General features: G+C 34.8%; 1 protein-coding gene across 1 annotated transcript in view; it reads left to right on the top strand.

The window, feature by feature from the left end:
• Positions 1 to 25,116, top strand: part of Ac76E (adenylate cyclase type 2 Ac76E) — a 400,108-nt gene extending 374,992 nt beyond the window's left edge. The window contains exons 10-24 of the mRNA XM_089633305.1: positions 1,056 to 1,572; positions 1,682 to 1,812; positions 6,642 to 6,700; positions 7,309 to 7,470; positions 9,686 to 9,866; positions 12,567 to 12,650; positions 13,065 to 13,184; positions 14,049 to 14,218; positions 17,024 to 17,195; positions 18,254 to 18,319; positions 19,436 to 19,585; positions 19,874 to 19,978; positions 20,491 to 20,608; positions 20,919 to 21,063; positions 21,846 to 25,116. Coding sequence (XP_089489431.1) covers positions 1,056 to 1,572; positions 1,682 to 1,812; positions 6,642 to 6,700; positions 7,309 to 7,470; positions 9,686 to 9,866; positions 12,567 to 12,650; positions 13,065 to 13,184; positions 14,049 to 14,218; positions 17,024 to 17,195; positions 18,254 to 18,319; positions 19,436 to 19,585; positions 19,874 to 19,978; positions 20,491 to 20,608; positions 20,919 to 21,063; positions 21,846 to 21,954 — 2,289 coding nt within the window. The 3' untranslated portion in view covers positions 21,955 to 25,116. The remainder of the gene's footprint in view (positions 1 to 1,055; positions 1,573 to 1,681; positions 1,813 to 6,641; positions 6,701 to 7,308; positions 7,471 to 9,685; positions 9,867 to 12,566; positions 12,651 to 13,064; positions 13,185 to 14,048; positions 14,219 to 17,023; positions 17,196 to 18,253; positions 18,320 to 19,435; positions 19,586 to 19,873; positions 19,979 to 20,490; positions 20,609 to 20,918; positions 21,064 to 21,845) is intronic.
• The last annotated feature ends 2,044 nt before the right edge of the window (positions 25,117 to 27,160 follow it).

Raw genomic sequence — 27,160 nt, 5'->3', positions numbered from 1 at the left:
TCAAGTGAACTTTAATAATTTCAATGCTTTGTTAAAACGTGTATCGTTCCATTTTTATTAATGGCATAGTTTTTACTTGTCAAATATCAAAAAACAACAGCTTCAAAAGTAACATCTACCGAAATAGCGAGCTATTCAAAGTAACACCTCTTATTGGAAAACCCATTTTATATTGACAAACTGAGCCACAGAAAACGCTTGGCGGGGTATAGCTTACTTCAAGTTAAAAAAAAACTCTTCAATTTATAACTCAGATACCACACGAAAAATTATAACTTAGAAAATTGTACGAGTATAACATAAAATATGCCATTTAATCTATAAAGTACAAAATTGACTTACACACACGAACACAACATTTATAAAAACTTTAAAAGTACACGAAAACTATATAATAAAACAAAATAATTTTGCGCTAATTATGAACCTGGCTGAAAAGTACAGACCATATTTTGGCACCAGGAGGGTTCCAGAATGCTTTGAATAAACTATGACATCAGTCGTACATTTACCACCGAAGAGCGCACATCGAAATAATCAGACCATGCGCGGAAAAGTAATGTTCGCTAAAGTAAGGCAAAGGCTTGAAGCGCAGTCCATTGTGGAACTGAATGTTGGTTTTTAATCGAACCGGTTGGCGTAGTGACGCTAAAATTGAGCGATGTGGGTAAATTATAACACATATGTAAAAGTGTTTTACTAAATAGTGCAACAAAGTATTAAATTTTGGAAACAAGCATAATCTTTTTTTTGCCCGTTTTGGGGTTTTTACGCAGCCCGCAATTTGCGAGCCATTGTAAAAAGGAGTAGTAATATTCGTAAATAGATTTTATTTTCGAGGACCGAATGCTGATATTTCAATGAGAGTTGCCTGTATACTGTCAGATTCATCTATTGATAAATCACAGAATAACCCACGCTCCACGCAACTTGGTTTGTTCCCCTTTCCCTAATTGGCTGGTCTATTAATTTATATCTCTATGGTCAGTATACTCATTACGGTGAAGAAAAATATGCAGAATAAAGAATAATCTGATTATTTGATTATTTTCCAGAGATATGGCGGTGGAATTGAGAATGGCAAGTTGAATGTGACTTCCAACTTCTTGAACGAGCGCAAAGCCAGCATTGTCAGCGTGATGCTCCCCCCAGAAGTGTCCCCTGTCGGCTCCACTGGCGTATCTCCCGGCACTTCCAGCAACGGACTTCAAAGTGCTGCAAGCGCAGTACAACCCAACAGTAACAGCAACCAAACAGCTACCAATAACCAACAAACAACAACAGCAACAACTACTGGAAATAACTTGCAAATTGCGGGGAATAACCCAACTACAACAACTAGTTCGTCAAACAACAGTCTTCAAGTGTCGGCAGCGCAAACTGTGGTTACAGAATCTTCCACTGATCAAGCACTTCGGACTGTTTTGGAAAATAACAACTTGCCACCTATTCAGGCGGCAGTTCTATCAACTGTTGCCGCTACGATAGGGAGTGAGGGTGTCACAACTGGAAGCATCAAAGCAAAGAGTAGGAGTGGCTCTATAATTCCAGTCAGCCCTGTCATGGGAATGGGTACGTCCAAAACAATAACCCTTTTTAAATTGAGAATCTTTTCAGTTTTTGCATTATGGGATGGGTAAATAGAATTACTTGGGTTATGATTAATTTATGTTTTTTTTAGCAACTCCAGGAGGTCTTCCGAGCAGGTCCCGCCCATCCAGTAAGATGACCAAATACGTGGAATGCTGGGGAGCTGATAAACCCTTCGCAAATATTACTGACTCGACGCTTGCAAAAAATATTGGAATTACGGTAATTATTTCTCCAATATAATTTGCTTTATACGACACTTTATAAAATAGGTAGTATTGCTACCTTTGTGGCAATAGTATTTTACGTGTTTTGTTACCAATAAATAATACTGATTCATGTTTCTTTTCGCCAATAAAGTTTATACATATTTTTTACCGTTACACAGCGCTTACAAAAAACTAACCTAAATTTAATTTATAACAAAATTTGAACTACACATGAATTTTGTGAGAAATGGAGATAATAATTATTTCCGTTTTCATAAAAATCAATCACTTTGTGGTTTAGCATAATATTTTTAATGAATCAAGTGAATGTGTTTAAATTTGTTCACTAAGCGAAACCGGTTGGTGGATAAAACTATAAATTGGTCGCTAAACAAAGTATTTGGTCCTTTATTATTTCGAACCCGACGAACTTTTAGACAAATTCACTACCTATTGGAATTTTCGCAAACTAAAATGTTCATAGAAATCTGCTTTATCCTCGTGTTCTTCCTATTTTTGATCTCAGCAGCAGAGCAGTGGTCAGCGATGTGATGTCTAGGGAAATTTTCCTATATCTAGGGGAGAAAAATATTCTTTAGGGAAAAGGGAAATCAGCACAAAATCTAGGGAAATTTGGAACTCGGGCAAAATTTTTTTTTTACATATGACAATACTACTGGTATTGCTAGTCGCAAATTTTTTTTTAAAGAAATTCCCATTCCATGAATCAATATTGTAGATTTACTTACAAGAAATGTTTTTAACACTGACAACTCAAAATGTATCTAAAAGGATGAATGGGGAATCCTTTAAAAAAAAAAATTGGTTTCAGGTTACGTTTTTATCCATGTTTATTTATTACAAGGAATTTTCTCGAAGTTTCTGTTGCTTTGAAAGGTGATTAGGTGATCGCGCTTGATTTTTATATTGAAAAGTGATTTTTATTCGGAATTTCATTTCTAATTCAGTGGTAAGTGACATACATACTTTGATATTATTATTTTACTAAGAAAAAAGTGTTTTATTTGGAAAAGTACAATATTATAAGCCTACATATTATTACTAAGTATCGATGTATATCTTTCCAATTAATAAACATATAACAGGATTAGTGTTACACAATCAGCAAACTACAGGATTAGTGTAATAGCATTAGGAATAAGTTATAAGTTCAATGTTCGGTGTTTAACACAACTTATACTATTATGTGTTTGGTAAAGTGCATCCTGAATATAATATAATATTTATTACAGGCCACGATGGATATTCCTTCAACGTCCGGCACGAGGAGGAACCTTTCGGATGCAGAAGAAGCTCCTTCAGCCAAGAAGCCTAAAAAAATATATGCCCAAAAATACCAAGAAAAATGGGAATGTGAGGAGAATTTCAAAGGCTGGCTGAAAAGAAGTAAGAAGGGGCCAACATTTTTTTTTTGCCATGCCTGTAGTAAAGATTTTGTATGTGGCAAATCTGAAATCCAAAAACATGCCCAGGGAACAAAACATATTACTAATATCAGAGCTGCCGCTTCCCAACACACGCTGTTATCAATGCCTAGGGTGCAACAACTGATGACAGAAGCCGCAAAAATAAAAGAAGCTGAGATAAGGTATGGTACATCTTTACACTACTGATTTTAAAATGTACTTATAATTTATTTTACAATATGATAAGGTTTAATCTATAGTATATTATTATGAAATAAATCTTCCCAATTCTTATTACATATTTCTAAATTTATTGTATCTACTATATTGTTAATTATTTATTTATAATTTCAGGTTGGCCGCCTTTGCTGTAGAACACAACATTCCATTTAAAGCCATGGACCATCTGAGCAAGTTAGGCCAAGCTCTCTATCCGGACTCTGAAATTGCCAAAAAGGTGACTTGTGGCAGAAAGAAATGCACAGCAATCGTCAACAACGTCACGGGGAGTGTTGGGTTTGAAAATGTTTGTAAGTTGTTAAGGGACAATAAATTTTCATTAATTGTCGACGAGTCCACTGATATTAGCAGCATTAAACATTTAGCCTTAATAAGTAGAGTTTTTGATAATAGTATAAACCAAATAGTAGATGTATTTTTGAACTTAGTTCCTGTGCCTTCTGCAACTGCTGATAGTATGTATAATGAAATTAAAGATTTTTTTTGTAAAAATAATATCCCATATGCTGCTAATATGGTGGGCTTTGCTGCAGATGGTGCCAATGTGATGATGGGTTCGAGGCATTCGCTTTCTGCTCTTTTAAAAAATGATATACCAGGTCTTTTTGTTATGAAATGTGTGTGTCACTCTTTTCACTTGTGTGCTAGCAATGCATGTGAAAAGATTCCATCAGGCGTGGAAGATTTAGCAAGGGACGTATATTCCTATTTAAAAAACAGTTATATAAACAGTTAATACGAAGCACTCGTTTTATACTTTACCCATGCTCATCTTCAGGAAAAAATTCCAGCAGCCGCTTCTATCTTAGACAAACTCAGAGATCCCATAGTCAAAATGTATTTGTATTTTTTAGAATTTGCATTACCTTTTTTTAATGATCTCAATTTAGAGATGCAGTCCGAAAAAATTAAAATCCATCTCCTATATAGCCGCGTAGAATCAACTCTAAAAACTCTTTTAGGTTGTTATATACAACCGAATTATTTAAACCGGACCCAGCTAGTAGATGTTGAACATAACAATCCGCGATATTTTCTTACATTAGAACATGTGTACTTGGGTGGTGTGCTAACTGGAAAAATAGCAAACGGGCTAATTGAAGTTGATTCTGAAAGTCTAGATAATTTAAGAAAGCGATGTTTAGAATTTTACATTGAAGGCGTTAGCCAAATTTTAAAAAGATTTAATTTTAAAGACAAAACAGTTCAAATCTTAAAACATTTAAAAGAAATAGATCCGGTTAATGTCAAGGCACAACATTGCAGGTCGATCGCTCCTATGGCAATGTTATTTCCAAATCTGGTAGGAGAGAGAGATTTAAATGACCTTGACAGAGAGTGGAGAGAGTTGCAATGTTTTGATTTTGACCCATCGCCTGACGATTCGATACTACAATTTTGGTTGAGAATTACTCAAACCAAATTGGGCGATGATACCCTCAAATTTCCTAGACTTTCAAAATTTATTTTAACAATCCTGTGTTTGCCGCACTCAAGTGCAACAGTAGAGAGATTATTTTCAATAATTAATCTAAATAAAACGAAAATCAGAAACCGTTTGTCAACCAAAACATTATCCGGAATATTGCATTCCAAAACATTAATTTCCTCAACAAATTCCTGCTTAGATTTCAAAATAGGGAAAACATTGGTTGACAAATTGGATAATAGTATTTATGATTAACTAAACTTCTGGGTTTTGTTCGGCATGTAACAGTACAGATTTTTGCCCGCTTTATGTCCTCGTCATTTCACTTCTGTATCATTCATTCCAAGTGCCAAACTTCAATCTGTACTAATAATTTAAAGCGCCCTTGAGGTTATATTTCACTGAAACGGCGCTATACAAATCATCCAAAAATTATTACTTTTAATAACACTGTCAATCCAAATCTTCTTGTTCCTTGCTAAAATCTAAATTAAAATCTTCGGCGGATAACCAGAAGCCATAATCACAGAAGCCAATTACAATGAATATAACCTATCGATGCCTTAATCTGCAAAACAGACATACATTTGTAGATGGTATTTCAGAAAAACAGCGTTATACAAATTATATAACCATATGTTATATACATTACAATTATATACAAATTATGTAACCATATGCAAATAGGGTGGTGGATGCTTGGAACAAACTCCCACAATATGTCATCGATGCAACTAATACAAACCAATTCAAAGCTCTATTGGATTCACATTTGGAAAGAAGATAGGATTAACTTAGTGAAAAAATTAAAACTACTCATTTACTGTCAAACTATTGTGAAATTAGATATGAGCGCATTTTTTATTGGAATTGTAATCTTCTACTTCCCGGTAAAACGTATACAATTTCAGATGAAGGCATCGCTATGTTATATATTGCTAGTATTTGACCTTAACAATTTACTATGTTTTTTCCAAATTATTGCCTATTCCGCCACGCTGGTATCGTTAACAAAAGCAGTATTTCGTTTCAATTTAAACTGTAATAAATAATAACTAAAGTAGGCAAGTAATGCATTTAAAATAATTAGCTATTTAGTGTGTCGGAATTGTAAATAATTACCTCTTCTTAGTATCCAATTGTAAATAATTATTTAATCTTATAACCTCTCCTCTATACCATGTACCTGTCTGACTGAAATGTATTTCCTGTAATCTTGTATGATAATTTTAGCAACATCATAGATCTCATGACATATAGTGCCACATACCAAAATTGAAGAGAAATACTTCTTATTAATAAATAAATGTAATTATGCATACAATCATAAATTGGTTTGACACACGAGATCTGTCAGCTGTCAGATTGGTTAGCCGGTGATGCCATTGAGAAACAACAATTAAAAATTGCCAACAGCAAAATAAAAAATTTCCATGTAAGATAACTAACGACTTATGTGATATTTGAAAATAAAAGAAGTACCATATTCAAAGACCTTTATTTCAATGACTACCCCCCCCCCCGACGCGTGTGTTATATTATTATTTGCGGGCGTATTTCGCCAAGGTGGTACCCCCGGAATCTAGGGAATTCACTGAAATTTCACCTCTACTTCTGGGGAATTAATTTTTTTGGGCATCACATCCCTGGCAGTGGTGTCGAGCGCTGTCAGTCGTTGCATATTTCATAATATAAATGGCGGGTAAAATTGAATATCAATCTGTCAAAATAATAATGTGTTTTCAGAGTATTGCGATGATTGAGACGAATCTCCTGCCGAATAGCAACACATGCTGGGATTGCAAGTAAGTTGATGATTTTTTTTATCTGGAAAACTTTTTCAAACCGTATTTTTCAACAGGTCAGGGACAAAATGCAAAGATAAAGGACCTTACTAATAAACGTGTTGTTAATTTTACACAACTGATAAGCAACCATGGTATGGTTGTTAATTGATTGCGTACAATTAAAAACAGGTTTATTAGTGAGGGGGCTAGTCAAAGAGTTATAACCACTCAATTGCCGCGGACCACAATAATAGTGGCCCTCGTGAAGATGGAGAAAGCAGTCAGGTACACGAAAGTTGTGTTATGAGTTATGATCGCGCATAAAATCCATTTTGAAGTTACTCACTCATTTAATTTTTAGCTTTTTTATGTTTAGTTATAACTTCTAATTATTTACAAATGTAATACAATATTGTCAAGAAATCAGGAAAAAAAAGTTTTTTTCCAAGAATTTCTAAAAAAATATTTTCACCTGTACTAAAAGTAACATCGTTATCGAAAAATCTTTAAAACCTGCAGTGCCTGACTGGAGTGTTAAGCAAAACAAAGGGTTTTGTTAGATATGTTTGTAAATACCCATAATAAAATAACACAACTATTTGAACAAAACATTTTTCTATTTGTAGATTTAATTCAGATGAGCTGAACCCCGTGGTCCTGTGGTTCAGGCACCGGGCACACGAGGTGCAGTACCGGAGTCAACCTGATCTGCAGTTCCGCTGCTACGTGGCTTGTTCTTCTGCTCTTTTCCTCGCCCTCTCCATAATACAGCTCCTCACAGTTCCCAGGTAAATATCTAACATTATTATATTTATATTTTTTTTCCCCATTCAGGATGTATTTAGGAAAATAATTTCATCTATAGGGATGCTGTGTAGAGGGTCATTTTAAGGAAAGGAAAGAGAAGATGTTTTGGGAAGGAAAAATGTATGAGGAGTAGGAATCTAGGTATCAGTGTGTCCAGGAGTGACGGACGTATGAATATATCCCTCCCGCTGCGGTGCAAGGTGATGGGTCGAGAGACCAGTTGGAGAGTTCAAAGCGTGTCCCCAAACCAGCCTCTCCCGATCTGGCATGCTACGCAGCTGATGAGCAGGTGCATCCTGAATACATGTTACCCGATGAACCCGGGCACCCCTGCTAAATTACCAAACGTAGCGAACCACTAAAGGCAAGACCAAACCGCCGCGATCATTTTGCGTCCGCGATGGCTTGCACGGTGAGCGTCCTGTGTGCGTGCAGCACCAAACTAGCGATCAACTAGCGATCAGCTGGCGTCCGTGGCACTCGTACGTTCGTGTCGGTTGTGTGGTAGGTATAGCTCGGAGCGGAAACCATTTAAATAATCATAATCATGTTTGGAGACGAATCTGAAGAAGAATTATTACTTCTGTTTTTGTGAAAAAATTACTGATACAATTTTTTAAGAGAAAATAATTTCTAAAAAAGGCGTGTTTTTAATGTTTTTTGTAGTTTTGTTCACTGATATAATATTGATATTTACTCAAGTATAAACAAATATCGCTAGGTGAAAACAGAAGATGTTAATTCGTGAAAATATTAATTCATAAAAATGTATGTCCTATAAAAATAAATATATTTTTTCTAAAACTTACCACTTAATCCCAATAATTCTCCTATTTCTTTCCAAACTTGATACTTCTTTCTATTATTTTTATATTCTGGATGTGAAGTGTCATAAAGTAAACGATGCTTGCTAATTTCGTTAATCATTCTCTCTGTATTTGTATCCGACATCATGAGAAATACCACAAACTCAGAGATAATTACGTTGCGTGCAGCGTGCAGATCCTGCAAGCAGTAACTGATCGTGGACGCGGGCGATCGCCGCGTCCAGACGCTGCACAGGACGCCGCGGGCAATCAGAGAACGCTTCGATGTGAACACATTGCTACAAGTTCATACACAACATCTGATCGCCGCCGTGCACGGGATCGCGGACGCGCTTTGATCGCGGCGGTTTGTTCGGGCCTTTAGGGTGACCTAAGGCAGGGGTGTTGGTTATCCAATCCATTGTTCCCGGGACGGAACTGTATGAAGAATAAGTTCTGAATCGCTTGCTCTAGATATTGCTTTAGAAAATACTTTTCTTTGATGTACGCTGCTTCTTTGACAGTTTTGGAATCAATTTTTTTTTTATTTTTTTTTTTTAATTCCTTTATTTTTCCCAATTTTTACATTAATTATATTCATTATTATATAAATCAATACGAATAATGGGAACCCACTAAGGCGCAGCCTGTGCGTGGGTAATATATTTAAGTTATTATTTTATTGCACCTAGAAATAAACAAATTGTGGGCATATAAATTAAAAAAAGATTACATTTTGTCTAAGCGGTTTGTATAAAAAGTGTTTACAATAGTGTATCGTGAAGTTATAAGTGTTTAGTGTAATATTTGGTCGATATTTTATGAGAAACATAAATTGATACAAATTAAATAAAAAAAGTTTCATCTGCTGTATCGAAAAGCCATGATTTTAATTCTTTTAAGTATTGAGGAAGTTTAGTAATCACTTGAATATTTTTCGGTAAAAGATTGAAAGTACGAGGTCCAATGAAACTGCAGTGTGTTTGCATTTGTTTTGTGTTCGTTTGGGGGGTATAAAATACATTATTATTTCTAATGTTGGTTCTGTTTTCATTTATTACGAATTTATTTTTGTTTTTAAAGATGTATTTCATAGTTTGCAAAATAAATAGTTTACGGATACAGAATAGTTTAGATTCTTTGAATAACTCGTCTGTTGAAAATGTTCTTTTCCGACTATCTATGATTTTTCAGTATGTCATTTTTTCTCAAGGTCATAGACATCACCAAAGTCAATTGGTTAATTGAGCCCATATTTGATTGTGATTGGTCGTGCATATTTGAATTATTTCACTTTCCCCCCCCCAATTATTTTTTTGGAGAACCGTTTATTTGCCTACAGAATTTTGCTGGCCAACCCTGCAATAGATTTGTTTTGTTTTTATTTCAGGGGCATTGTGCTGTATGCATCCTTTGGCCCCACATTTGTGACCCTATCCCTGTTCGTGTACCTCTGCTGGCTGGACGGGGGTCCCATTGAGGACAGCAGTGAAGACTTGCACCAACCAAATGACGTGCCCCATAATATGACAAGACACGATTACTCCGATCATTGTGCTAAACCTGGACAAGTAAGTGTAATATTTGGTTCCACTACAAAATAACACTTTGAAGAAAAGTTAACGCACTTCCAGCGGGAAGGGTAGTTCTGCCTTTTACACCGGTTCTTTTGAATGGCGGAAAAGACATTGCTGTCTGATAATTTCATGTAAATATTTTACACCAATATCTTTGTAACAGTTCCAACTGTATGTAATCCATAATATATTGGTGCATAACCGTTTTATGGAGAGCATGAATAAATAAATGTATATGCATTTAAAAATGTGAACCAAGTCTTCCCCATTTTTAATTTCTTATCTTTTGTGTGGAAAATATTTTATCAAAAAGAAACTATATTTAAACCTGCCGAACGGGTAATGCATCCTTACAATTATTGCACCGTCGCAAATACAAAAAAAAACAAGAAGGTGGTGAATGTGAAATGGAAGGTGAACCTGGCTATTCAGATCTGGTCACCAAACATGGCTAAAGCAATTCTGAATGGTGGTATTAATGAGTGTTAGATTTAGTAAATACTCATGGTTATGAACAACTGGTTTATTACATCTGATACAAAAGATGACGGATGTTATTTAGACCAACATCTATACTATGTGAGATCTGGGGTGAGAGAAGACGGCTTGGGAAAATGCCACCGCTTACAAACTGTCTACTCTAATGAACTCTGTATAATCTAATACCTCTAATACTGCTAACTTCATGTTTATACTATAATAATCCCTCACCTAACCTATTATTTTATCACATTCTGTTTTGTCACTGTTCCATTTTATCCGGTGACCTAAATAATTTTGTATTAAAATCAATCATGATACATAGTACAATAATCATTATGTACTTCATCCCGGGTTGAAATTTGGCCCCCACCATAAATGCTCTTCACTGGCTGCGGGCCTTCACCATTGGCCTCCAGTCCTCATTCCTTCCCGACCTGGTCCAATCCTCTCCTGCACTATACTACCTGTCCACCTCTTTCTCGTACTGCCTCTGGTTTGCTTTTACTGGGATGTGTAATAATGATATAAAATAAACTTGATTCTGGCAATGTTAAGAGTTAGAATAACAGAAGGTTATATATGAGACGATTTGTGAATGAAGCAAGGAGTGTGTACCGAGACAGAGTTGGTTGGCGGTTCATTCTCTCTGCCTACCCATTCTGAGAAAAGGAGTGATCGTTAGTTACTTAGTTAGTGATTATGTGATACATACTCAACATTGGATAGAATCGAACATTGCTTCAAAGTCAACTCATATTTGATTAAAAACGAATTGCCCCTTTCTCTTAAAATATTGAATAATGACATTTGAATGATTTTTATAGCTCCATTCTTTCGAAAAATTGCTCTAAGTGTGCTCTCCATTTCCTTCTGTCCAACCATATTTTTTTTTTTGTGGATGGCATATTCTTATTTTATCCAGGTAGTGAGACTGTTATTTATGTTGTAGTATACATAAATAGAATAAAGAATAACACTAGAAGTACCATCCATACAAATCTGTTCAAACGTTACATTTAGCTCAACATCCCAGGACTCCATCTCATTTACACTCCCCTGACATTGTAGATCTCCATCCCATTTGAATTTTGTAAACACAGTTTTGTATTGGAAATTTACGCCTTGATTAGAGAAATATGTATTTGGATCACGCAACATGCGCACAAGGCACTTCTTGTATTATTATTTATTCTAAATATACATATTTCAAGTTATACGTAATACATTTCATAATAATATGTGGTTCATGCCACTGCAATAGACAATATATATGTATCTAATCAATTTTTAGCTCCATGCGGCAAGCAAATAATACATATCACTTTCATCAAATGCATTATATTACTTTGGGCAAAGGAATGAAAGGAATAAGCTCTGCATGTGGACATGATTATGCAAGTTTTAATAACTATTAAGCACATACGGTCTTACTAAAAAATATGGTGAAAATTTTATTCATTTGATAAACAACCGTGCATGTGATAACATTACTCCATAATATAGAAACTGACGTAAAATACTATAGATAGATGTATACATTGTTTACACAGTCGAAGGGGGCTGTCTATCTGTTGTATTAACTTGAAATTCCTCATTGAATTTTGTAATATTTCTAAGGTATTGTAAAAATTTCTTCTTTTTGAAGATTTGATTTCTTTTATTTAGCGAATTCCCAAGAAAACTGTCACCTCACTTTTAATCTCGTTTGTACAATAAATATATTAAAATAATTCTCAGAGATTAACAACAAAAATGTATTTATATTAAAATATTATATAAAAATATTATTTATATTTACCTTCACACGCATAAAAGATTTGTGTTATTAAAAATCATAACTTTCATAGAATTCTTATTTAATTCACGCAGTAACAGTTAATTAAAGAAAAATCTGTCCGAAATAACCTAACTTACCGGCCTAACTTACTCTAACTTTACTCACAGGCAGGAATTTCATGCATTGTCAGGTTCTTTCGGAGCCCAGTTAAAGATATTTTTTATTAGTACCAACTCGAATCTAAACTTATTCAGTCTTTATACAATGTGTAACAAAACCACCGTTCAACGAATGTGAAGTGGTTTTTCTTTAGTAAGGCTGATTTTATTTATCTATTGTAAAATTCCCCAGCTGTCCGAATGGTCGCTATTTCACACATTGCACTTTTTACATTTTCTTAAGCAAAATAATATCATCTTGAGTTATCTTCACAGGTTGTTTCTGGAAGTAGATGTCTAAGGCTGGCTGTGTTTATGGTTTCCGTGTTCCTCATCTCTACATGTGCTGTTATAAATTTGGTAAGTATTCAATAAATTATCAATGGAATATATTTTTTTAACCGTTTGAGTGCCAAAAAAAACATACAGTTGCTTGTAAAATGCCACCAAAAAAACATTATTTTTTATGAAACTATATATTTTTTGAAAACCCCATAAATTCTTTGAATTTTCAAGGATTTCAATGATTTTTTCGGTGTTTTATTGAAGAATATTGGTTAAGAATCACGCGGAGGAGGATCCCGAAGTCCAGGCGTTTCGAAAAAATGAGAATTTTACGTACAGACGTACGCGCGAATCAGAACACGACTGACGCAATCGACGGAGATCGACGATCAGCAATCTTCGTTAAAACACAAATCGACGATTGGCACCCAAACGGTTAAATACTTTACGTACCGTTGCGTAAACTAATATATTTTATTAATTTCATAGGTCAACTTTGAGATAGAGGTCGAACCGATGGAAATCTTTGACAATACCACCTCTGTTTCTGATATGATGGCCATCACTCCGATGACCATAGAGGAACGGACTTTGATCGAATCAGTACCGGTAAGTTACATCATTTTTACAAATTTAAGCATGTTTAGATGTATTTGGAGTACGAATGTAGTAGCGAGAATCAGGAGAATATTAATTCAACGTAACTTTTATAACTTAACAGGGTAGGTACCTAGTTTTGCACATAAATCTTGAGAAGTTTCTATGACATCTGTACTAGTAGTTTACCTTTTTTAAAATTTCAAATAAGAGTTATACAATTTGTCCAAAGTAACATGACTATCTCAATGACAATTCTTTTTCAAAATTTCTTGAGGCAGGTAGGTACCAATACTGAAAAAGTGCGAATAAGAAAGTCCAAATAAACACAAAGATTGCAAATTTAAAATTTATTTATTTATTTTTTAAAGAAAGACAAACTTTCCCGGGTTACGAATAACCTGACAATATTTGAAAATCTCCTACTACCACCACAGTAAGCTGAAAATTTTGCTTGTGTTGTGATGGAGGACTTAGCCAGCCGAGGAATCGAACACACTTCGCCTGGGTGGGTGACCCAAACGCGATGTCAACTAAGCCACCGACTGGTACTGAACTATAGTCAAAGAAAGCCATCTATTTAAAGTAAGACTTGAATAAGTGAATAATAAAGTGGGCACAGCAGGTTTTCCAAAATGGGAATGGATTGCATAAACAATTTTTTTTACGAAATGCACAACTGTCGAGTTAAAACAGGACTTTGCTGCACTCAGTCACTTTTTTTATTATTTTTTGTTTTTGTGTTAGTTTTAGTGACAAAGTTTGTACATGATGTAGGTATAAAGTATAGTATAAGTACATATAAATTAAAATTAAATTCTGTGTTGAATTTATGTACAAAGCTTTTAAAAATTTAATTACTTATTTTTCTTTCAGAGTTATCTGTACAGTTCAGCGCTAACCCTAGCAGCCATATCAGTGTTTCTGCGAGTCGGCTTCTTGCTGAAGCTTTTCCTGATGACTGCTTCCCTGGTGTTTCACGTGACCCTCTTCAGCACTGTGGAGATATTTGCTCAGTATCAAGAAATTCACAGCATGGAAGATGAGTAAGTCACAAAAGAACTTGTAATAAGATGAATTTCTTTAGGGCCATTATAATAATCAAAACCAACTCATTGTAACAAGATTAAATACAACACACGCTGGATGCCATTGTATTTAACTGGGTTTTCTACAAGAAAACATTTCATTGTTAAAATAATAAAAATAATGTGAAAGTTAACAAATATATTTATTATAGTTAAAAAAAAAAAAAAAAAAAAAAAATTAGCAATTAGAATGTGAGACTTTATAATTTTAATTAACAGATTAAATAACTCAGGGCCATGTGCCAGGTTCGATAAGGAAGCTCTGGGCAATAAGGAATTTAAGATGTAACAATATGAGTTCGCAAAAGTGACATAGAAACCATGAGATCAACTAACCTGAGATAGAATGTAAAGCACCATATAGATCTGTTAATATCTACAGAATAAAAGTAATTTAAAGAGACAGTTTACAGTAATAGGTTTAACAAGCTAACGTGCTGCAATTTCGTCAGAGATCACCCGCCCAGGGAATTCAGAATGTCCAGTCCAGCCGCTTGCCCGCTCGGTACTGAGTTCCCGGTTGCCGGACAAAAACCATCTTCACCGCGTTCCAATCTTCTTCCTTTAATTTAAACAACACCAGAGAGGCGCAACCAGCCTAGTGTCAGTGTTATCAGCCAGCCGAGATTCAGTAACAGTTCTTTCTTGCAGGCGTGGCAAATATAACTGTTACACACTTAGGATGGGTTGTTTTACAGAATTTTGAACGATTCAACAAATATCAAAGTTTTCAAGTTCTGTGAAGGTTCTATTCATGAATTATTGTATGAAATATGGTATTGAATTTAAAAAACTTATACATAAGTGATACAAACCGTGTTCCATTTATTCGAAGGGTGCTCCATGGCTCAAGGGTTTCGCCTAGTGTTGTGAGACATTTCCCAGAGGACTTCCAGGGATTAAAGCAATGATGTTTATGATCACAATTAAATCCTTAAACAACATCTCAAGATGCTAATATTTGCTATTAATCATGGTGCAAATCAATGGGAGCAACCTTCCTAATAAATACTCCATTAAAATGCTTGGAGTAAGTATCTCAGAACGGCTCAAGTATTGGGGCTCCATAGAAGTCTTAGTAAATCTGGCTTCCAAGAAACTTGCCGTCTTTATATAAATTTTTATTAATTCATCTTTATTAATTCCATTACATGGGTGATATGTTGTGCCTGTCTCACTAGGAACTCTTGTGTTGAGTTTATAATAGTTTACAGCAGTTTATAACATAAATACAAAGAACAACACAATATGTACATATTATGTTCATGTTAAAAAACAATCAATATCGTACCATTGGAAATGCATACTTATAAATTGGTTTTAATAAAAACTTTGAAATTAGATCTGTCTAAGTCGATGATCCAAAAGTTTGTATCGGATTTATATTTAAAGTATGTCGAGTTCTGTCTAATGACTAGTGGAAGAGCACTGTATAGCTTTTTTTAAAAGTATTTAAAATTTCTTTAGCCAAAAGTTGTTTTAGTGGAAAGGATAAGTAAGAGGTGGTGGTTCTAGTACCACAAGCAGTTTGGACATAGTCAAAAGTAGTTCTGTGTTTGTCTTATATAGGTCTAGCAGATTCTTCGTTAGTCACCAGCTGCTAAGCCTGTACAAATCTCAAGTATGTCCAAAAATTGTAATTGATTTTTAAGCTGGAGTCAAAAATACTTGATTCTCTGCAAAAGAGGACAGTCCGTCTGATTGATAATCCATAGTTAACATACCGATTGACATCTCTAATGCACAGACGCAATGTAAATACAGTGGTGCCTCACACAACGAACTTAATTCGTTCCAGGAGCAAGTTCGTTATGCGAAAAGTTCGTTATGTGAAACGCGTTTTCCCATAACAATACATGTTAAAAAAAATAATTCGTTCTGTAGCATAAAATATGGTAAGATGACATAAAAAAAAGATAAATTTTTTGTTAGTATTTTTATTTAGATACATCTAAAAACATAATGAAAAAAACACACATTTTTTAATTTTAAGAAATAATCGAATCTTGCACATCTTCATCCATTTTCCGCCGATGGTGCAGTGAAAAACCTGTCCAAAGTCGTTTGTTTCTCTCTTTTCTTCAACATCTGCCGGAAATAACGGACAAGAGTATCGGAGTACAGGTCGTTGATCCTGTTTGCTTCAGCGGAATCCGGATAGTGGGCATTGGTAAACTCCTGAACTGCTTTCCATTTGACCAGGATGTTCTTGATGTCAGCAGTTGGAATTAGTTGATTGTTTGATTGTTGCTTCGTAGAAGATCGGGCGACTTCGTTGTGTGAAGCGAAGTTCGTTGTATGAATCGTGAAATGAACGAAAAGGAAGTTCGTTGTGTGCAGCATTCGCTGTGCGAGGCGTTCGTTGTGTGAGGCACCACTGTATACTGAGTCTGTTCTACAGGTATTTCAATGAAGCCTGCTCTAAAGAGCTAGCAGCATTGATTCCCTGTGCACCGGTACACATACGCGAAACAGAAAAGCCACTATCGGAACACCCTTCACAGTTGATGTTGGCTTGATGAGAATGGGTAGTTTCTTCAAGTCGTTTTTGTGTAAGTCGGCTCATATGTAGAATGAGCTACCGGCATTTGTTTTCCTCCTTCATAAAATCTGGGCCTCTTCGAGAACCTCATTAACAAATCCCTTCCTACAGGCCCTATCTAAACTCACCTCACAACGCTGCCCAACTGAGTGGCGATATAGTTCCTTTTTTACACGGTACAGACAGGGGCGCTCTTGTCAAAAAAATGTCTTATGTTCCAGATTCTATACCCTTCCATTTGGCGTGAAGGCAGCTTTGATGCTGGGTGTTGTGGTGGTTCTGCTGCACATCTTGGATCGCCAGATTGAGTTCACTTCTCGCACTGACTTCCTGTGGAAAGCCAAATTGAAGGTGGAACAAGAAGAGGTGGAGACCATGAGAGGAATAAATAAGGTAGATATTAAAATGAATAACCTGTGTATGACTCTTGATATTAAAACCAAATGATATAAGTCTGTACACCGCAGAGACCTTTATATTATACTAGCTGATGTGTACCCGGCATTGCTGAGAGTTATCCTTAGGAGATAGACATATACAGTTGCAGACATTTCTGTAGGCCATTTTAAGATAGACAATTCCGTAGTACATTATTTTGATGTATCTCATAAGGTTTAGCCAGCTTTGCTAGAAGAACTAAGCACACAAACAGATAGACGCGGAAAGCGACTTTATTTTATACTATTTAGAGATTTGATGTGAGACATCTTTTGGCACGCCTAGGGAGGTAATACCAACTCTTGCGTAGTAAGCGTGGCAATACGGGAAGTTGCTCTTGCACGGAAACGGGATGGCGCTTTTGCACAGAATGACACTTCATTCGGCCAGCCTCATGTCTCGTGGGCAATTTCCGCCCGGCTGCCAAAACAGTGTGCAGTATATTCTAAATGGTGATGATTTTTTAGTTTGTAAAATATTTCTTTATGTTTATTTTAATAATAATAAAATAATTGTTTTATTTTCAAAAATACAAAGACTTGTTTTGTTTCACATCTGCCAGGCATCCCGTGATGGCTATTTTTGAAAATAATTTTTTTAATAAGCAGGCAGCAAAATACTGATGCAGTCGTTTCTGATTTCACAATAAGTAAGAGTAATTGAGTTCTTTTAAATTTAAAAATATGTCAATGCTTTCTTCTCTACAAACAAGAATCCAATCGAGCTTTAAATTGGTAGCATCAATGTCATGTTGTTAAAATCAATATACCTAGAAACTAAAAATTTCAACACCAGCATTTTTTCAAACATTATTTTTACTATAAGCTAAATGAAGAAGCTTAAACTGGGATCCCACACCTCATCTATTTAATACAATTTATGAAATATGTGGATCAGAACAAGCTTTTTAAGCCATAGAAACTCAAAGTTGAATGGACTTTAACTTTCGTTCTAAAGACAATGTGGAAATTACATTCATCACAATAATAAAGCTATAAATTTTTTCTTTTCAGATTTTGTTGGAGAACATTTTGCCTGCCCACGTTGCTGAACATTTCCTTATAACTAAAGCCAGCCAGGTACGATTATACTATTCATAAATTATTTATTTATTTATTAACGGACATCGTCCGAATTACAAAATAATAACACGAATAAAGTTAAAAGAAAAATACAGGAGTAGACAAAGGTACATGAAAGCAAAGAAATATGGTAGATATAATATAAGAAAATAAAGTGACAAGTCGAATCAAGTCAAGAATATGCCGTGGGTCAGGACCACAGGACACTTATAATATTCCGTCACTTGTTTAGCGACTGGCAAAAATCATTCAGACTTATCCCAAAAACGTTAAGGTTTTGACTTGAGTTGACCAGTCTACACATTCTGGACAATGGTGAATAATATCCATAATTTGTCGAATGATGGTTGAGGAAGAGCAGTTCATTATTTCTGAGTCTGTGCGAGGGGATATTGAAGGGAATGAGTTGCAGTAGAGTAGGTGAATCAATAATACCATTTATAATTTACATTAGAATAGGTGTTTTGCTTCATCCTTTGTACGACTTCAATAAGAACAAAGCTAATCAACTTGAGGTCAGTTTACATCCCACCCTTGCAGGTGGACATCAAAAGTGTATGTTAGCCAATTTCTTTGTTTCACGGTGTTTCTATGTTACATATAAACACTGTATTTTTTTGATGACTAGGCAAGGCCTAATCATCAAAAATAGCACAGACCTGTGAAAAATCACAATTAAAATAATTTTCTGTTCAAATGTTATTTTATAGATAAGAACCTACATTTATCACTTGTCTAAATTAGTTTTCAAACAATAAGTTCCAATTTTGAAAAATGACTTTAATTTTAGTTCAATGAGCATGAATTATTTCACGCAGGAATAATGCTTATCACAGACAACCGAAATCAGTATCTTTGATACGTTAAAGCTTGCTGTGACAGGTTAATGCTGTGACGCGTTTAGCACAGCGTGGGTGTGCCGATAGATTGGTGCTCTGAAACTAAGAGGGTTAAGACAAAGTAGAAAAATAGGAACAAACTAGCGGTACTTCATCGTTGCAATGAGTTTGTAACTCGACTAGAAATTATGAAATGATTTTATTCATTATCTAAACAATTTAGCAAATTCGTTTTAACCTCACTTAATTTTTTGTAATGTTTTTGGATTCACAGCAAGAATTGTATCATGAGAGGTACTCGTGCATAGCGGTCATGTTTGCGTCCATTCCAAACTACAAAGAATTCTATGATGAAAATGATGTCAACAAGCAAGGACTAGAGTGTCTGCGATTGCTCAATGAAATTATCTGCGACTTTGATAAGGTAAATCTAATCAGAACTATTAGTTTAATTTACATACTCGATTAAGTATAATAAGTCATGTCAACTTATAAGTGTTATGCATGTTTATAAACCGTAGACTAAGAATAATTTGTACCAGTCTGAAGATGGCTTTGACAAGCTGAAACCGGTTACGGTCAATAAAATTAAAGTGAAAAAAAGTTTCATATTTGTTTTATTATAATAACTTATAAGTGCATAGATATTACTATGTATTAGCAAAACATTTATCTGGGCAGCAGTTTTCACCAGTTGTTTTGTTTTTTCCAGCTATTGCTGAAACCCAAGTTCAGTTGCATAGAGAAGATAAAGACTATCGGCAGTACGTATATGCTTGCTTCGGGACTTCGACCGGGAAAAGAAGATCAAACTGGAGTAAGTGTGCTCTTTCATCCGTATAATTCAGTGCAAGACAAATGTACCACCCCAGCCAGGAGCACTTCTGTCCCAGTGCGACACAGTGAATTACACCAGGGGCACTGATTTGTTAGGACTTGGAAGCATGCTTTGGGGATGGGAAGAAGATTGGGATTTAGGATGGGCAGGAATAATTTATTTTTATGAGAGAGTACCGAATTACCTATTTCGTGGAATTCATTAAAAAAAATACATGTACTTACATTACATTCCTATTTATATATATTTTTCTTAATTGTGTAATATTATATTGATTGATGAGAACCAACGTGCCAAAATAGTTATCAGTCTAACAGAAAGTTTTTATTACTTTTTACAAAACTGTTTTGTTATAAGATATTTATTTTTCATGCTTCCCATGAAGAATACAGCTAAGGTGAGACTATTGTGTAACAAGTTATAAGTAATGAAGTAATTTGTATACATAATTTGTTATAATGTTAATGGATATTATTGATTACCCTTTTCAGGATGCCAGCAGGAACCAAGAGCACATAATCGTAGTCCTGGTTGATTTTGCCATTGCGTTGATGACCATCCTGGATCAGATTAATCGAGAATCCTTCCAAAGGTTTAAGCTGAGGATAGGTAAATGCACTCTTTATTCATGAAATTATTTCAATTCAGTCACTCAATAGAATTATCAAATGGGGTCTAAAACAGCCTGAATATTTTAATGTACATAAGTAGACAAAACATGCATTACTGTAGAACACATTGTAGAAGCATGTTCCCTTCACCAGTTTCCCAGAAGCATGTCTGTGGTGAATCAAGAAGTGACTGCCGATGCCGTTGACTGGCTAAATAACCTCCACAAACTCTTCTCTAGTAAAAAAAAAAAATAGCATTGGATATAAATACTGCCAGATCATCCATCAATATACAAATCTCTTTTCAGGACTAAACCATGGCCCAGTAATTGCTGGAGTAGTTGGGGCCCAGAAGCCCCAGTATGACATTTGGGGCAACACAGTGAACGTGGCATCGCGGATGGATTCTTGCGGAGCCATGGGACGCATTCAGGTCACCGAGGATACTGCCAGGTGGGAACATGTAATTTTTTACTTCTTCTTCATGACCCTTCTGTCGCCTGGCTTTGGACATAGCGCACCTTTAATCTTTTAAGATTTGCCGATTCTTGGCGTCTCTTACCCATCTGAAACTTGCAGTTCTCTTCAAATCGACAGCCTATCTCAGCTGTGAATAAATTTAGTTAATATTTGTGGGTCTTCTATGATATTTACAATTTCATGAGTACTCACATAATTGTGAACATTTGATACCTGTTTGCTTCTCGTTCCTGGGAAGTTATTTTAACATCTTACCCTTCCATTGAACCATTTATGTGATTATGTTTTCGTATGGATATCCAGGTGTATACATTACGTTGTAGACTGATACATATATTAAGTATGTATATGTTTTCAGCTGAAAAGCAAGAATGAACATCAATCACCGTCTACTAAAACAACACCAAAACTTTCCATATTCCTTTCCAAAGAACCAACTTAACTCTCTCCCAATCTTTTGTGAGAATATATCGACTATATAACTTCCACTGTAGTGGCAAGATTCCAAAAATATTTATTGTCCCAGTAGCCCCCAGAACTTATCTCAGAAAATCTCTTGTTTTTGCTTGACTTCACTTCACCCAATGTTTATTGTCTCTTGTTTTTGTTGTTTTACATACTATTTTTATTATTCTTACTTATTGTTGTACACCATTATTGAATGTTGATATTTATTCATTTTTTATGTTAACCCCTGTCTGTTATGTACATTGTAAATATAAGTATATGTGTCACAAATAATAATTATTTTTCAGGATTCTTATGAACGCTGGATATGCCTGTGAGTGTCGTGGACCGACTTATGTGAAGGGCAAAGGAAAACTTACTACATACTTTGTCAAGACACCATTCGACGACAAGTGAAGACAGCATCTCAACAGGCCCATCCTTACAAATACATTACCAACCTATCACTGTTGCGCTTGCAAGACCTGCTATGTGAGTTTTACCGAATTTTACAGGGGAAGTAAAAAAACTTCCCAGTTTGTATTCAAATGCATCAACAAAAAGCGTTTGAATCAGTATTGTGGGATAACGTACGGTTTAACTTAAGCACATAGGCCGAGTTTGGGCACAATTCCGTGATTTTTTAAGAAAATTTTGGTGCAAAAAAAAGTTTTATAACTCCTTCCCAGTGCGATGGTGAATTAATTCTAATAAACCATTGGAAAAATGTTTTGCCCCAATCTGGCACATAGCCATTTTTGCAAGCGCGATGAAGATACTAAATAAATAATCTTAACTAACTACGTAACAGGTGGATGTAGATTTGAACTTTTTTGATGATAGTTAGCTTTCTTAGAATATAGGATAATAAACATATTAAAAGAAAATAATATATTTTCTGTTTGAAATTACATATTGCCAAAATATAACATGTGAAGGAGAAAAATCATTTATTATAAGTAAATATACCAAAGAACTTTTAGGATTAAAGTAACATAAATACATAGAATGTTCACCACCAAATATATTTTTTAACTGATATTATATTGAGGAAAAAAGTAGTAAGATTATACATATATATATTTCTTAACCTTGTTTTGATAACCTCCCATGCATTTTATTAGATTTATATAAATAATGTTTTCTGTAATATTATTATAATATTCTGTAAAATCTATTTTATAACATTTAACTATTTCTGTATATGTAGTATTCGTTCATTATTGAATTGCTACATTGTGTACGTAGGTTAATGTAACGTGTATTATGATACTGACTGCATATTATTATTTTAAGATCATTTTGTTTTGGCTTTGTTTTCTGTTTTAAATCAATTTATTTCTAAATATAAAATGACATCTATTTTATAATTTGCTATCGAAGAACAGTGAAAAATCATAGAAAGTCTGAATTCTCGACCAACCAGTTCTTGAAAATGACATTTAAAACAATTTTCTGTTAAAAATATAATATTTTATGTAAGTACTTTATCTGAACCGAACAAAAAAAGCTTTCAATTTTTAAAATGACACTTAAATTCAAAGCAAAAGTTCTAGAGTTCGTTGGACCGGAGTTACAGACGGAGAGAGTTACGACCCAAATTAGTATTTTGAATAATTTTTACTTAAACCTATAGATAACCTAATTATTATTATTTATTTGATCTAAAGGGTTTTCAGTTGAGCAGATACATATTCACTAATTAAAATGAATGACGTTAAGTTAAAATAAAAACAATCCCAGTGTCACCATCGCTGCAATTTACAAGGATTGACCTTCCCTAAGCATTGAACTACTGTCAAAATGATGTATGTGTAGTTTTTTCCCCGTATTGTCCGTATTGATAGAGAAACCAATATAAAAACTTAATTCATAATTATTAAGATAAATAAACATTAACCTAAGTATTTGCTCAGTTTTGATTGGTGAAAGAGGATATCAGATCAATATATCATCCATGTGGTGTAGTACTAGCTACAAGACAGTGAGTTGTATCTCTAAGGCAGTGGTTCTTAACCTTGTTGGAGGTACTGACCCACACCAGTTTCATATGCGCATTCACCGAACCCTTCTTAATTGGAAAAATAAAACATGATTTTTTCAAATTCAAAACATAGGTATATATTTGTACATAGGTGCACAAAATTAACACAACAATGAAAGAACAAAACCATTAAGAAGAAAGGATAAATCGATTAAAACATGATTTTTGCACAGAAACAAAAACATAATAATGAATATTTACTGCAAATTAGTGTGACTTCTGCTGTTGCCTTTGTTAGTGGCAAGCGCCACTCTCATGTCATTTCGCAACAAAGTCTGTTCCTTTTCTTCGTTTTTATGTCCAGCATCCTCGAAAAGGATTGATTGCTCGTAAAGATATGCTGTAACAAACGGTATGAAAATCTCCAGAGCTTTCTTAGAAATAACAGGGTACGTTACCATTTGTCGACACCAAAACGTTGAGAGCGTTGTTGTTCTGAAGAGTTGCTGTTGAACCTGGCTCTGCTGAATTTCAATGATTTCATCGAGGTATTCATCATTGACATCTGTTGTCTGAACACCAAACGTGAACGCCTGTCTCACCCATGTGTCCGTCGAGAGACTTTGCAAGCTCATCTAAGTTCGTGGCAATTGCTTGCTTCAGTTCTGCGGGTACAGAAATGTCTCCGATTCCAGATACATCTTCGATCTTATTTACACAGTCGTCTAGCAGGGGAAAGTTTGCGAAGTTATCGTTCTCTGTTCGTCGTTTCCATAACGGTAGCTTTTTAAAAAGCCTTCAGGTTTTCTTTCACTTCGATGATGTTGACTCCACCGAGATGATTGAGAGCTGCGAACATATCATATGAGTCGGGTGTGTATCTTGACCTCCGCCGAACCCGCGAGACTGACTCACCGAACCCCTGGGGTTCGATTGAACCCAGGTTAAGAACCACTGCTCTAAGGGGATGATACGTACCAACATATTATTATTTAAATGTGTGGCCTAAATCTATTAATGAATTGAAATTATATTATTTGAAACATGTTTTCTGAACTAAAATTTTATCAATGACCTCTTTGCTTGGGAATCTTGGAATAACTGTTAATATGTTGTAATATTGTATTAAAATCTTATAAACAGACTTATAATATTTTTGACTGATAATTATTTTATTTTGCATGTAATTTTGCATATTTATATTAAACATGAATATATAGCAGTCTTTTAGAAATTGAAAATGGCGAATTTCAGAACTCTAATTAATTACAAACAAAAAATACTTCTGTGGTTTTAAGAAGATGTCTGTGGTTCCGTATTTTACCTTGGTGTGGTTGGTTTTACAATATATACATTTGAAATTATTAAAGATAGTGTGAATTATATTAAAGCTTTCTGTGTTGAATTATTACACTCGTAGAAGATTTAATATAAGATAACTACTATTTATCCATAAATTTATGAATTGTGTTATCAATGTGTATTCAATATTATTTTAAATAAAAGTCTCGTTTTGTATTAATTAGCTTTTTGGTTATTTATCGAATGGTATTGGTATTAGATATCTAAAGATAATTAAAGTATATTTTGGGAGATAAATGTGTCAAAGACTAAGTGATCATTTTGATAATAAGGAAATAGGTATGTACATTTTTTGGAAATGTAATAAAGCATGTTTTGTGTTGTGATATTAAAATGAATCCTTGTTGTAAAATGCCTAATGTTTATTGTTAGAATAATTATTTTATCATAAATTATTGTCAAAAATAGAAATAAAAAAATCAATAGTGATGATGACTTTTATTTAAAACTTTCACCAGAAATAATAAAATCTGCAAAAAAATCCCAATTTTTTGGTTAAGTAAGTTTCCTTGCTATGGTTTGAGGCTTCTCTGTTTGATCTAAAATGTTTCGTTATTACGCACATAGATGACTCTACCAGTACGAAAATAACTCTGGCATCGCGCGATCTTGAATTAATTCGAATAAAACCATGGGTAAACAGAATCAGATTTAAAAGTTATGTGTCAAATATCACTACATCCACCTGTTTCCTTATTTGGTTATCCTGATGTTTCCCCAAAAGAATACTCATCTTATCTGGATTTCATTCATATCATTCAAGGCCGGCCCTATGCGGGCGCAATTGGAGCAGTTCGCCCCGGGCGCCGAATTTCCGAGGCGCCAAAGCGCTGATAATATCTAACTCCTGACAGTCCTAACATATCACCCTCGAGATTATTTTTCATAAAAACGTCACTGCAGAAAAATACAAATCCGAATATTTTACATTACAGTGATCACATACCTAGGGAGTCTACTAGTTTTGACAAGGGGCGCCAAAATTTTACTTGGGCCTTTACTTTTTCGGCTGAGGGCCGGCCCTGATACTATTGTTAGGTAGTAAATTTTTTTTGACAGCCAAACATAAAAATTTTATTGTTCATATATTTTACATTCTAATATCCAATAAATCATATTTAATGTGATTTAGTAAATAAATCACTGTCGAAAAACTTATTATAAAATCACCGAAATTATTGTGATTTTTTTTGGAAAAAACATTGGGATCTATTATTACACGAGATCATCAATGTGACGCTGTCAGTAAAGTTGTTTTAAGACACGCATTAGCTGTAATCGGGAGTACCTAGCCACATAATCCTGGCTTAGGATTGAATGTCACAAGTAGGTACCTAGAGTCCTGATTATTATTATTTAATGAGCAGGCAGCATTCTGCTGAAGCACTTACATCTGATTTCACAATCAGTTTAAAAGTAATTGAGTTTTTTTTTCTTTATTTCTTTCTTCTTTCTCAATAAGAATCCAATCGAGCCGATAGCCTCCATAAAAATCTCTGGAAAAACCGTAATACTATTTTGGATTCTGATTGGCGGATTCCTTGTCAAAGAAGAAGTGCCAACCCAATAGTTACCACCATAAACCATCATAAAATATAGATCTTTGAGGATGGAAGAAACGATGCCCAAGAAATGGAAATACGATGCCCAAGAAATGCCAGCTCTAACCGGCATCTTTGGGCATAGTATTGGCATATTGCAAGTCAATCCAAGGGCATATAGGTTATCCCATCAAATCTGTGGTTTCAACAACTCCCCCATTTTTACAAAAAAAAAATTCCTCACTTATTTGAGAATTTTACACTGTTCTGTTTCCTCTCACCGTCTAAAAATTCACAGGCTTGTGAACAAACCTTCTAAAAGTTGGGGGGGGGTGTGATTTTTGTGACCCCCAGATTGTTCTTTCTGTGGTCTGGGAAATGGGAACTTTAGAGCACATAATTTTATTGATTGTCCCTCTTTTTTATATATACGAGTCATATCCAGAAAGTAAGTGTACTGAGGCTCTCACGACCGAATGAATTTTATTTTCGATATGTTGGCTACACTTACGTGTAGCCTGACTCTTCCCCTCCGCAACGAGACCTGTTCAAGGTCAGTACGTTGAGAAGTGTCAACGCGACAACACGTTTCGTGAAAAATGTCAATCCAATCTCCCGCCAAATGCGAAATACGCGGCGTCATCCGTTATCTCGTTTGGAAGGAAAAACCTCCGTTTGAGGTTTATAATGAGGTTAAAACTGCATATGGTGATAAAGCTATGAATTGTACGAGTGT

This window comes from Hesperophylax consimilis, chromosome 7 (assembly GCF_061612785.1).
Source record: "Hesperophylax consimilis isolate HC1 chromosome 7, BYU_Hcon_1.0, whole genome shotgun sequence".
Lineage (NCBI taxonomy): Eukaryota > Metazoa > Arthropoda > Insecta > Trichoptera > Limnephilidae > Hesperophylax > Hesperophylax consimilis.
Note: the sequence above shows the minus strand (reverse complement) of the source record. Positions and strands in the feature narration are given on the sequence as shown.